Source organism: Bombina bombina, chromosome 2 (genome assembly GCF_027579735.1).
Source record: "Bombina bombina isolate aBomBom1 chromosome 2, aBomBom1.pri, whole genome shotgun sequence".
NCBI classification, from domain to species: domain Eukaryota; kingdom Metazoa; phylum Chordata; class Amphibia; order Anura; family Bombinatoridae; genus Bombina; species Bombina bombina.
In genome coordinates this window covers 1,302,007,434-1,302,021,629 of record NC_069500.1, presented here as the reverse complement: position 1 = coordinate 1,302,021,629, position 14,196 = coordinate 1,302,007,434, and the positions used below count along the sequence as shown (strand labels likewise).

Genomic DNA, 14,196 nt, shown 5'->3' with positions numbered 1-14,196 from the left:
GGGCGAGAGGATCCTGTACTAGTGCTGCAGTTCAAGCTTTTGGGAGACGTCAGAGAAGGAGGAGTAAGGTGGCCATTTCAAAACAGCCAGATGAGATCTAGTAAGTGTATTTTCTGCCAAAGTTTATTTAGAGGAAAATTGGGCTAGAGTTTGATGTAAAGATTGTTAATTAACTAATCTAAATAAGTAACAGTAATTTTTGGGTTGACTGTCCCTTTAAGACAGCAGATCTTTCCTTAGAAACCATAGAGGACAAGATGACATCTGTATTAGGTCCGCATAGCAAGTTCAGCGGGGCCCCGTCTGAGCTATGAGAATTCAAGAAGCCAGTTTCTGTTTCATTCTGGCAATGACTCTTGGAAGAAGATCAAATAGAGGAAATAGATAGGCCATACAAAATTTCCAAGGGCAGATTAGATCATCTATCATGTGAGCCTATGGATCTCTTGACTTGGCGCAATAAACCGGAAGTTTTGCGGTTCAATCTGGACACAATGAGATCTATTTCTGGAAGATCCCACCTCAGAACCAATTGATCAAACACGTCCTGAAGAAGAGACCTTTCCCTTGGATGGACGTACTGATGACTTAGGTATTCTGCTTCCCAATTGTTCACTCACAGAATATGAATGGCCGATAGGGTGTAGTGGTTTTCCTCTGCCCAAGACAGAATGGGAGATACCTTTTGCATACCTAAGGGACTTTGAGTTCATCCCTGATGATTGATGTACACCATGGCAGTGATGTTTACTGACTGGAATCAAATTAATCTTTCCTGTTTGAGAAGAGGCCAAGATTAAAAGACCAGAATAATCACACAAAATTCTAAGATGTTGATAGGTAACCTCACTTCCAGAGGGAACCATAATCCCTGCACAATTTGAGACTCCCAACCAGCACCCCAACCAATCATACTTGAGTCCATAGTGACTACGGTCAAAATAGGCTAAAGAAAATAAGCTTCAAGGGTCAAATTAGGGATTTTTCCTCCTTTATAAGAGAGATTGTTTGACTGAAAAACTAAGCTCTTTGTGTTGTTCCAGATGGAATCAATCCTTTGACCACTGTTAAAGCATGGACAATTGGAGAGGATGAAGGTGAAAGTGAGCAAAAGATACTGCATATGAGGCTGCTACCATAAGACCCACCACTTCCATATATTGTGCTACAGATGGAGAATTAGCCATCTGTAGTAATAGACAAGCAGTCTGACATTTGGTTCTGCACATTTCCGATTGAAAAATAAGCCCATTTGTACTGAGTATATTATCACACTCAGAAAGACCACCCTTGTGGCTGGTGATAAATAACTTTTGGGGTCATTGATTTCCCATCCATGTTCCCAGAAGGAAAGATACCATTGAAAGAGACGGAGCTTGGGCCAAGATATCATCCAAGTAAGGAGCAACAGAGATTTCCTGAGCTCTGATCACTGCTAAGAGAGCCCCTAAAAACTTTGTGAAGATGTGAGGGGCCGTGGCCAGACCGAAAGGGAGGGCCACAAGTTGGTAATGCTTGTTGAGAAAAACAACTGGAAATGATCATTGTGAATTGGAATGTGCAGATATGCATCCTTTAAATCTATAGTTGTCATAAATTGACTGAATTGGAGGCATGATGGTACAGATCATTTCCATTCAAGTCTAGAATAGGATGATAAGTGCCTTCCTTCTTTGGGACAATTAAGAGTTTGGAGTAAAAAGCCTGACACTGTTGAGATATTGGAACAGGTTGGATCACTCCCATATCCTCTAAGTCTTGAGCACATTGAACAAAAGAAGCCACCTTTACAAGTTCCTCTGGAACACGAGTCAGATAAAATCATTCTCATGGAGGTATGATGTTCATGCAGATTTCTCATTTGTGTTCGGCTTTTTGGTCTATTTGTTTTTAGACTATGAAGATCCCAGTTTCCAGGAAGGTTTGGATGATTCATACTTCTGGTTGGAGGGGCCGTTTGATCTCTAGGGGAGCAAAAGTAACAAAAACTATTTGTTTGTTTGTACTTACCCTTAGATTTCTTGTCTTGAGAAAGAAAAGCCCCCTTTTTCCCCAGAGACAGTTTTGATAATATAATTCAATTCTGATCCAAAAAAGCATCTACCCTTCAAAAGGCACTGATAATAGCCTATTCTTAGGAACCATGTCAGCTAACCAAGATTTAAGCTATAAAGCTCTCCATAACAAAACAGCAATGGGCATATATTTTTTAAATCAATTTTGATGATATCAAAGACTGCATCACAAATTAAATCATTAGCTATTTTAAAGACTTTAATGCAGTTGGTAATATCCTCAGAAGATTGATCAGAAACCATCTGAGAAAGAGAATCACACAAGGACTCCACAGTGGCCACACAGGTGATTGCAGCTGCAGGTCTAAGCTGGAGAGCCAATTGGGAGAAAAAATTTCTGAGCAAGGACTGATATTTGCGATCCTTTGGATCCCTAAACAAAGGACTATCCTCCATAGTGCGTCTAAAGGTGGAAATAGCTCCATCAACCCTAGGAACTACTTCCCAGGCTGTTAAATTCTTCTCTGAAAGTGGATATTTTTTTATTTTTCTAACCTCTTTGAAGGTGCAAAAGGAATGTCTGGTTTCTTCAATTTTTTGGCTATATAGTATGTAACCAAGACTGGTGCTTCAAAAGCCTTATGCACTTTAGGCAGAGCTTTAAAAACTTGATGCAATTTATTTACAGGTTTGGAATCCTCTGGATTCTGTTCTGATAGTTGCAAGGTATTGAAAACTTCCTGAAGTAGGAAGCGGATATGGTCCATTTTAAATCTTATGTGGAATCAGCCCCAGGCTCAGACATAGGATCAAGGTCTTCAGATGAGTCTTTACCCTCAGAACCCTCAGACAGAGGACCAGTTGAGACAGAGTTTTGTAAGGTTGGTGGTAACTGAGCCTGGGGGATAGGACCCTGAATATTACAGGTAGTGTGAAGTAAATCTCCTAATTTTCGATAACGCTTAATTGGTTTGGGGATAGCTGCTAAAACCTATGTCATAGTCTTTTGAAGAACGGATTTAAACTTTGGGGATAAGTCAGTGGAATACCCCTGGCCCACAAAAACAGACATGGGCACTAATTGTCTGCCAGGTGTCATACTGACAGGATTATGGCTTGCGAATTGGAGATGTGGGACACAATTAGCACATGACTGGTTAATTTGGTCCACTGCAACAGTTTTGCACAATAAACAGGGAAAATTAATGGCAGAAAGTTTTTGGGATGCAGTAGGTTCCCTAGGGGTCCCTTTTAATCAGTCAGTCAAATTAAGTGGGGGTACAGACATGACTGAAAAATTGCAGATAATTATAAATAAGGATATATTCCAAAACGTTATATTAGTGTATTTGCACAAAATACAACAAACAGCCTATAATAAACACCCTCAGAAAAAAAATGTTTTTATTACCCACCCGATCAGCAGCTCCTATGAAGGTATTTAACCACCTCCTGGACATATAAAGGGTTACAATTGGACCCAGATAGTTTGTAAGGTCTGGAGAGAGGACCAGAGAACATTTTTATTTACTTAAAGATCCTGTGAGGGTCTGAGGGAGGGAGAAAGGGAGCCAAAGGGGGGGGGGGGGTAGGTCTGGAATGATGTGCAGGCTAAAGGCCTATGAGAAAAAATGCTAAAACACATAATAAACATATTATATTTAATACACTCCCCCTTTGATCCCCTTGTGTCAGCAACCCTAACCTCATCCATTAGTATACAAAGTAATGAAGGGAGCAAGGTTTACATAAATATAAATATAGACCTTGGTGTCGACCTTTACAAATTCATATTTTCAAGAAATATATTTGAAACAAATGTAAAGGAACAATAATCATTTAGAGAAAAACAGGGAATATAAATAATTAAATTAACTAGTTTTTATTGAAACATTTGTTTTTCAGGATAACTTCAAGCTACACAAAATAAATCTCTGACCACATGGAATTACATAGGGAGACGTCTCCTATATTTAGGACAATTGGTAAATGGTAAACGTATACTTTTCTCAAAGGAAACCTACAACCAGAGGCCTACCCCAACTCTTTTAGAAGGGAACTGTTGCATGGTACTCACATGAAGATCTGTGTAGTTTCCTACGGAAACACCAACATACTCCATGATATATTTATAGCATGCAAAAAACGATACACAAATAAATTCTTGCAGAATATTTAACCAAACCGTGCGCAAAAAGGTAAGTAGTCAGCCTGAGGAAGTCCCTTACAAGGAAGAGGATGAAATGCGCGTAGGAGGTTTGTTGGCGTTTGCAGAGACGCCGGCTGATACAGGACTGCTTACCTTTTACACATGGGTGGGACACCACCGTTAAGTAAGTTGAATCCTGGTAACTTGTCATTCTGCTAAACGATATACATGAATGCAGTATAAGGCTCTTGTGGGTAAACATGTGGGTAGTATGCTGAGACTAAAGGCTATCGCAAATACTATTGTTTACTTTTGGCTTCTACTATCAAGCAATTTGCAAGGAAATCTGACAGATTTCTCTACATTAGTTTCTGGTGGGTTTTAGCGCTGCAGAATCTGTTGGCGCTCTACAAATAACCAATAATAATTGTGGAGATGCATGTGAATTGTGTGAACCATTAACCCTTTTTGTCTGTATTGCAGAAACTTGCACACCATTTTGTAAGTGGTAAGAACTTTATAATGGAGATAGCAGTAATGGATTAACGATAAGTGGTTATTGACACCCACACATTCCTTGAAGTGTTTATATCTGGTCGCAAATAAAAAACAAATATATCTAATGCCTGGTTTGGTTAAATATTCTGCAATAATTTATTAGTGTTTTGTTTTTTGCATGCTATAAATATATCATGGAGAATGTTGATGTTTATGTGGGTTACTACATAGATCCTCATGTGAGTACCATGGCAATGGTTCCCTTCGAGAAGAGTTGGGCGTTACACTCTGGTAGAAGTGTTGTAGGTTTCCCTTGAGAAACGTATACGTCTACCATTATATTTACAGTAGGTATGGCCTATTGTCCTAAATATAGGAGACATCTCCCTGTGTAATTTTGTGTGGTCATAGATATTTCTCACAGATTTATTTTGTGTTGCTTGACGTTATCCTGAAAAACACATGTGAAAATATGTTTCAATAAAAACTATTTAATTTTTTGAGTGCTGAATTCCCTGTCTTTCGTTAAAAGATTATTGTTGCTTTAAATCTGTCTCAAATTTATTTCTTGAAACCTAACCTAATCCATCATGAACTGAACCACTAACTGCATAAGGCAAATAGCATTTTTTATTTTTTAAATATACAGTGTAGCGTTTTTGTTTTGTGAGGAAATATAGTGAGCCCAGGACTAAAACATACTGAATTCCATAATTTTTGGTATTAAACACATAGGTAAATCGCTATGTGTAAATGCTGAGAACCCCCAACTATGTAGTACCTATAAAAGGAGGGCACTATAGATAGTTCCCAGGCTGTGTCTAGTGTGAGTCACTTACCTAGACTGTAGTAACCCTCCACTGGAACTTACCAGCTTGCTGAGGACTTTCTAACTCACAGAATGATGATCCAGTAGCGAGCCCATCCAGTGCAAGTAAATATACTGCACAGGAAATACCAGCAACCCCTCAGGTGGAGGCTAAGAGGCAGGGTCCCTGTGATGCCTGAGAGCAATTATGTCTGAGAGATTCACTCAGAATCTTGGAGAAATCCTTCTGAAGTCTTCCCTGAGTGAAGATGGAAGAGGGGTACTGCGCCTCAAGTCAGGTCTGATCTCCCACTTCTCGCAACCTCTCTCCTCAGAGGTCAAGAACAAACTTAGTGGGGGAGAGGAGGTGGGAGTGATTAAAGCTCTTGTGAGGGTTCTTGACTTCCTCCTAGTGGCAGGAAATATATCCCACATGTTATGAACACCTATGGACTCTCCTCATCTTAAGAAAGAAAAATTCATAAAGTTTTTAGTTTATTGCAAATTAAAATAATTTCATAACACTAAGCGAATCAATGACTATTAAATAAGCTGGGGTTGGTTCCAATCCAATCCCAATTAACAGCTATTTTTTGGCCACCTTGTGTGTGTTTTTCAAATTCTGGTGGATCTCAATCCAAGTGATAACACCATTTTTATATTGGGGAAAATTTGGATCAGATTCTAGCAGATAGCCTCCCTGTAAAGTTTACTCCTTGTCCTCTCATCAACTTTAAAGGGTCATGCAATGTCTATATGGTGTCACATTGTCTCTGCTTATCGATTACAGTTTTGACAGTGCCCCATGCTACATCAAGTGCCTTCAATATTCTTTTATAACCCTCTCCTGATTGGTACTTTTCAACAATTAGCTCTCGCAATTTCTTTGACAACTTTTTGAGAACCAGTAGGATGAAACCCCAACCATTCAAGCAAATCCTATTGCAACAGCTGTCTTGGTGACAGGTGTATGCTATTTACTTACAGGCATGATTTAGAATGTGGTTAACTGTGAGCACAGCTAGAGCATCCCTTATGTATTTATGTTTTATATCCAATGTATATATGTGATATCACAAAAAGCTAACGAGATCAACAAGAAACAAGAGAAAGCCAAAATCACTACTGTGACATCTAGAAATAGCGTTTAGCATTTATGATTGGAATTTAACAGTTTGCCATTTCATCTTATTTACTGGCAATCGTGATCAGCTGTACAGTGTTATTAAACAAAACGTGATATACAGTATCTAGAGTCTCTTGTTGCCGTATTTTTTAAGTAAAAGATATATTCGGCAAAGACAAACCTTGGTAGATTTTTTTAGGCAATATTTTCAAACTCGTCACTTAGCAGTTTCACGATTTACAGTCTGAGAACTAGGCATGGGAGTAAATTCGGATTCTGCACTAGTTTGTAAAACAAATGCCAAATATGGCGGCAGGCAGCGGCATTCAGCTATTTTCAGAGCTGGATGTATCAGTGTAAAAATGCAACACACAAATATCTGGATTTGCACAGATCTTTACACTGATATATCCAGCTTCGAAAATAGCAGAATGCCGCTGCCTATGGCCATATTCAGAATTTAATCCCATGCCTAATTACAAACCTGTTTTAGAAGATGAGACAAGTTGTGGACACTTTTTTATGGAAATTAATTTACAGCAGTGTTCTTCTTGGTTTTAGATGAAAATTAAATAAATGATCAATTTAAAGAAAATACTTTTAAAATATTATGGGCTAGATTAAAAGTGGAGTGCAAAAATATTAGCACTATTAAGCAATAACACCGCTCAAATTAAATTAATAGTGCTCCTATTCTTTCTCTTATATTACAAGTTGAAGTAAAAAGTTTTCGCTCAAGAGAAAGCCTCAGGCACGCTAACATCTGGAGTTCACATAATAGGAGTTCACATAATACGACCACACTAACTCCCTTTCACCATAGAATTATTTGAGACGTGCTACAAAAGCCTGTTCTGGCTTTCGCTCACTTGCAAACCCGCAAAGCCAAGTGCACAGTAGGTACATTAAGAAATACTAGAAATAGCATTGTTCTTTGCTCATTTAAAATATATATATATATATATATATATATATATATATATATATATATCTATATATATACTGTGTGTGTATATATATATATATATATATATATATATATATATATGTATATATGTATAATAGCATTTTCTTCTAAGTGAAGAGTAAGGCTATTTCAAGTATTTCTATGGTCTTAACATTGTTTTAAAGCGATATGACTTGTAATCTGGGCCTAAGAGTGGTGAAAGCATAATTACCTAACACGCCCAGTATACCCACCATACCCATATACAAACAGCATTCCAATTTTATAACACTTTTTCATAAACACCACTCTATCCAATTGCAGAATACACACATGGATACCATTAACCCATTTTGGATTTCAGTGATAGGCAATGGTCATCAATTATCTGTAGGCCCTTGTGGGAAAATAAAGATCGAATATTGTGGGAGTTATTAATTTTGGCTGGGGTCACTTTGTTAATGATAAAAAAACATACGTTCACATTTTTTCAGTACTGGAAAAAAATTTGAAAAGACTAGAATCGACCCCACTCTTTCTTATTTATGCACAATATTTAGGCAAAACCTATTCATGTAATTCAAAATTGATGATAATGTATTAGTACTACATCGTCTTGTAGTGTATCCTGTCACTTACCTTCCTAAGACATTAACCATTGGAATTACAACCAGGGCTCCTACAAGACCACCAATAGCAAATATTGATACTGTAACAGACCACAATAAAGATATGGTGCCATTGGCGATTGTCTGATTGTATCTTGATGACCAGCTCTGATTGTAAAGATCCTGGATATACTGAAAAAAGAAACAGAAAAAACAAATGTTGACATTTGTTGAATATATACATAGTAATATTTCTGAATATACATATTCTAAAACTGACAAATCCAATTAAATGTACTATTCAAAATTAAAAAATACAAAAATAAGTCAATCATTTTTTTTTTTATAAAATCAGAAGCATTCAACAAAGAGATCAAACTCACCTATAGCCTGGTGGTCAGGAACATGTCAATTGCCATTCCTGAGATGTCTATAATTATTATTTTTAATATTAAACTTTATTTAAAAATGCCAACATATTTTGTAGTGTAATGATACAATAAGATGTTTTCATGAATCACATTTGGAGGCCTATTTATCAAGCTCCAGATGGAGCTTGAGGGCCCATGTTTCTGGCGAGTCTTCAGACTCACCAGAAACACAAGTTATGGAGCAGCGGTCTAAAGACCGCTGCTCCATAACCCTGTCCGCCTGCTCTGATGAGGCAGACAGGAATCGCCACAATTCAATCCAATCAAGTACGATCGGGTTGATTGACACCTCCCTGCTGGCGGCCGATTGGCCGCGAGTCTGCAGGGGGCGGTGTTGCACCAGCAGCTCTTGTGAGCTGCTGGTGCAATGCTGAATATGGAGAGCGTATTGCTCTCCACATTCAGCGATGTCTGTCGGACCTGATCCACACTGTCGGATCAGGTCTGACAGACATTTGGTAAATCGGCCTCTTGGTCTCTTCTTGTTAAAGGGACATTATAATATAAAAATAAAATTAAAAGTGTGGCTCTAAGCTTTTTGCACAGTCTACTTGTTATCTAATCAAAAACCTCATGACAACCCATTAATCTAACCCTTTTAAAATGAATTCTCAAAAAAACAGAATTTATGCTTACCTGACAAATTTCTTTCTCTTGTGATGTATCGAGTCCACGGATTCATCCATACTTGTGGGATATTCTCCTTCCCTACAGGAAGTGGCAAAGAGAGCACCCACAGCAGAGCTGTCTATATAGCTCCTCCCTTAGCTCCGCCCCCCAGTCATTAGACCGAAAGCTAGGAAGAAAAAGGAGAAACTATAGGGTGCAGTGGTGACTGAAGTTTTTTAATTAAAAATATACTACCTGTCTTAAACAGACAGGGCGGGCCGTGGACTCGATACATCACAAGAGAAAGAAATTTATCAGGTAAGCATAAATTCTGTTTTCTCTTGTAAGATGTATCGAGTCCACGGATTCATCCATACTTGTGGGATACCAATACCAAAGCTTTAGGACAAGACAGGTACCCTAAACGGAAGGCACCACTGCTTGTAAAACCTTTCTCCCAAAAATAGCCTCCGAAGAAGCAAAAGTATCGAATTTGTAAAATTTGGAAAAAGTATGAAGCGAAGACCAAGTCGCCGCCTTACAAATCTGTTCAACAGAAGCCTCATTTTTAAAAGCCCATGTGGAAGCCACTGCTCTAGTAGAATGAGCAGTAATTCTTTCAGGAGGCTGCTGGCCAGCAGTCTCATAAGCCAAATGGATGATGCTTTTCAGCCAAAAGGAAAGAGAGGTAGCCGTAGCCTTTTGACCTCTCAGTTTACCAGAATAAACAACAAACAATGAAGATGTTTGACGGAAATCTTTAGTTGCTTGTAAGTAGAACTTTAAAGCATGAACCACATCAAGATTGTGCAACAGACGTTCCTTCTTTGATGAAGGATTAGGACACAGAGAAGGAACAACAATCTCCTGATTGCTATTCCTATTAGAAACAACCTTAGGAAGAAACCCAGGTTTGGAACGTAAAATCACCTTATCTGCATGGAAAACTAGGTAAGGTGAGTCACACTGTAAAGCAGATAACTCAGAAACTCTTCGAGCCGAAGAGATAGCTACTAAAAACAAAACTTTCCAAGATAGAAGCTTAATATCTATGGAATGCATAGGTTCAAACGGAACCCCTTGAAGAACATTAAAAAACAAATTTAGGCTCCATGGTGGAGCAACAGGTTTAAATACAGGCTTGATCCTGACCAAGGCCTGACTAACATCTGGGACATCTGCCAGACGTTTGTGTAAAAGAATAGACAAAGCAGATATTTGTCCTTTTAAGGAACTAGCTGATAATCCCTTCTCCAATCCTTCTTGGAGAAAGGACAAAATTCTAGGAATCCTAATCTTACTCCATGAGTAACCCTTGGATTCACACCAACAAAGATATCTGCGCCAAATCTTATGATAGATTTTCCTGGTGACAGGCTTTCTAGCCTGAATCAGGGTATCAATGACCGACTCAGAGAAACCACGCTTTGATAGAATCAGGCGTTCAATCTCCAAGCAGTCAGACGCAGAGAAATTAGATTTGGATGCTTGAATGGACCTTGGATTAGAAGGTCCTGCTTCATTGACAGAGTCCACGGTGGAACAGATGACATGTCCACCAGGTCTGCATACCAAGTCCTGGGTGGCCAAGCAGGCACTATCAGAATCACTGAAGCTCTCTCCTGCTTGATTCTGGCTACCAGACGTGGGAGAAGAGGAAACGGTGTCAGGTTTGCAGACAATTGAGAAATGTGAAATCTCCCCCTTGGGGGGGAGTCTTTGAAGTCCAGAAGATATCCTTGGGACACAATTTCTAAAGCCCAGGAATCATGAACATCTCTTGCCCAAGCCTGAGCGAAGAGAGAGAGTCTGCCCCCTACTAGATCCGGTCCCGGATCGGGGGCTACCCCTTCATGCTGTCTTAGAGGCAGCAGCAGGCTTCTTGGCCTGTTTACCTTTGTTCCAAGCCTGGTTAGGTCTCCAGACTGACTTGGATTGGACAGAATTCTCCTCTTGCTTTGCTGCCGGGGTAGCTGAAGCGGGACCTTTGAAGTTCCGAAAGGAACGAAAATGATTTTGTTTGGTCCTCATCTTATTTGTTTTAGCCTGAGGGAGGGCATGGCCTTTCCCTCCAGTGATGTCTGAAATAATTTCTTTCAGTGTCCATGTCTTGTAAAGTAAATGAATTTGACGCATTAGAGGTACTTGGCGTCACTTGTGCGGGCGTTACTGGTTGTGACACTTGGGGACAGCTAGATGCTAAACCCTCATTTCCTTCTAATTGAAAATCATCTATTGCAATATTTTTAAGTGCTAAAATATGCTCTTTATAACTTATAGACATATTAGTGCAAGTGGGACACATTCTAAGAGGGGGTTCCACAATGGCTTCTAAACACATAGAACAAGGATTTTCCTTGGTGTCAGACATGTTAAACAGGCTAGTAATGAAACAAACAAGCTTGGAAAACACTTTACAGGGAGTGCAGAATTATTAGGCAAATGAGTATTTTGACCACATCATCCTCTTTATGCATGTAGTCTTACTCCAAGCTGTATAGGCTCGAAAGCCTACTACCAATTAAGCATATTAGGTGATGTGCATCTCTGTAATGAGAAGGGGTGTGGTCTAATGACATCAACACCCTATATCAGGTGTGCATAATTATTAGGCAACTTCCTTTCCTTTGGCAAAATGGGTCAAAAGAAGGACTTGACAGGCTCAGAAAAGTCAAAAATAGTGAGATAACTTGCAGAGGGATGCAGCACTCTTAAAATTGCAAAGCTTCTGAAGCGTGATCATCGAACAATCAAGCGTTTCATTCAAAATAGTCAACAGGGTCGCAAGAAGCGTGTGGAAAAACCAAGGCGCAAAATAACTGCCCATGAACTGAGAAAAGTCAAGCGTGCAGCTGCCAAGATGCCACTTGCCACCAGTTTGGCCATGTTTCAGAGCTGCAACATCACTGGAGTGCCCAAAAGCACAAGGTGTGCAATACTCAGAGACATGGCCAAGGTAAGAAAGGCTGAAAGACGACCACCACTGAACAAGACACACAAGCTGAAATGTCAAGACTGGGCCAAGAAATATCTCAAGACTGATTTTTCTAAGGTTTTATGGACTGATGAAATGAGAGTGAGTCTTGATGGGCCAGATGGATGGGCCCGTGGCTGGATTGGTAAAGGGCAGAGAGCTCCAGTCCGACTCAGACGCCAGCAAGGTGGAGGTGGAGTACTGGTTTGGGCTGGGTTGAGGATGGAGTCAAGCTCAACTCCCAGTCCTACTGCCAGTTTCTGGAAGACACCTTCTTCAAGCAGTGGTACAGGAAGAAGTCTGCATCCTTCAAGAAAAACATGATTTTCATGCAGGACAATGCTCCATCACACACGTCCAAGTACTCCACAGCGTGGCTGGCAAGAAAGGGTATAAAAGAAGAAAATCTAATGACATGGCCTCCTTGTTCACCTGATCTGAACCCCATTGAGAACCTGTGGTCCATCATCAAATGTGAGATTTACAAGGAGGGAAAACAGTACACCTCTCTGAACAGTGTCTGGGAGGCTGTGGTTGCTGCTGCACGCAATGTTGATGGTGAACAGATCAAAACACTGACAGAATCCATGGATGGCAGGCTTTTGAGTGTCCTTGCAAAGAAAGGTGGCTATATTGGTCACTGATTTGTTTTTGTTTTGTTTTTGAATGTCAGAAATGTATATTTGTGAATGTTGAGATGTTATATTGGTTTCACTGGTAAAAATAAATAATTGAAATGGGTATATATTTGTTTTTTGTTAAGTTGCCTAATAATTATGCACAGTAATAGTCACCTGCACACACAGATATCCCCCTAAAATAGCTAAAACTAAAAACAAACTAAAAACTACTTCCAAAAATATTCAGCTTTGATATTAATGAGTTTTTTGGGTTCATTGAGAACATGGTTGTTGTTCAATAATAAAATTAATCCTCAAAAATACAACTTGCCTAATAATTCTGCACTCCCTGTAATTAAAGAAAATAACACTTTAAACAAAAATGGTACTGTGCCTTTGAGAGAAAAAAAGCTGCACAAACTCTGCAAACAGTGTAAAAAAGCAGTAAACAAAACAAAATTTTTACAGTAACATCATAAAGCCTTAGTAACTTTGCACCACTATGCAAATAAACAATTAACCCCTTAATGTAAAAACCAGATTGAAAAAACTTCAAAACCGGTAAAATAACGTTCAGCACTTTGCCACAGCTCTGCTGTGGCGCCTACCTGCCCTTTAGGAACGATTTGTGGGGAAAAAAGCCTCTTTACAGCCCTCAAATACAGCAGGAATCTCTGGAGAAGTAGCTGGATGCTTCTGAGGTAAATAAACTGTGCAACTGAAAATAAGCCCCTCCCACCTCACTCGATGTTATGGGGCCTAAAAGAACCACCACCGAGTGTTTCTTAAACAAGCCATGTGGGCTAATAACCCTTAAACAAGCCACAAAGACCCCTTAAAGTCCCTCAAAAAACGTTATATTTGTAATTAAACCAAAACGTTTTTTCCTATTAGTGTCACCAGTAACTATGAGCCCTTTATGCAAGCTTGGATTCCTCTTTTACTGAATACAGCTTACCTTTCCTTCATGGGGATATTCCCAGCCTTTTCTAGAAATAACAGTCTGTCTAGAAAAAAATAGACTGAACATACCTTAATGCCGTTTAGCCTGCAAACTGTTCCCCCAACTAAAGTTTTCCTGTAGGGGAGAAGAAGGTAAAAACCTACAAAAGTTGTGTAACAAAAAAGCACTCTACATCTCTTATCAAAGCCTAATTCCAAAATGAATTGGTCCTATTATGAATAGCTAGGAAATGCTTATCAATGCCCACTAAGGGGGAAAACAAAATGGGGGGAGGAGATGTAAGGTTAAAATACAAACTTTATTAGTTACAAGTTAAAATAGGGAAACACGATTAAAATTAATAGTGATGTCAAACCAACCCATTATATTGTGAGTGGTTCCCGACAGGTAAATCACTGGCTAAGTTATTTATTCACTGTGATGCAAGGAGCAGAATTTTATGTGTTAT

The 14,196-nt window shown here is 39.2% G+C and overlaps 1 protein-coding gene across 2 annotated transcripts in view; it reads right to left on the bottom strand.

The window, feature by feature from the left end:
* SLC2A9 (solute carrier family 2 member 9) overlaps nt 1-14,196 on the bottom strand; it is a 1,122,280-nt gene that overhangs the window by 809,243 nt on the left and 298,841 nt on the right. For both annotated transcript variants that reach the window (XM_053704140.1, XM_053704141.1), the window contains exon 4: nt 8,182-8,342. In XM_053704140.1, coding sequence (XP_053560115.1) covers nt 8,182-8,342 — 161 coding nt within the window. The remainder of the gene's footprint in view (nt 1-8,181; nt 8,343-14,196) is intronic.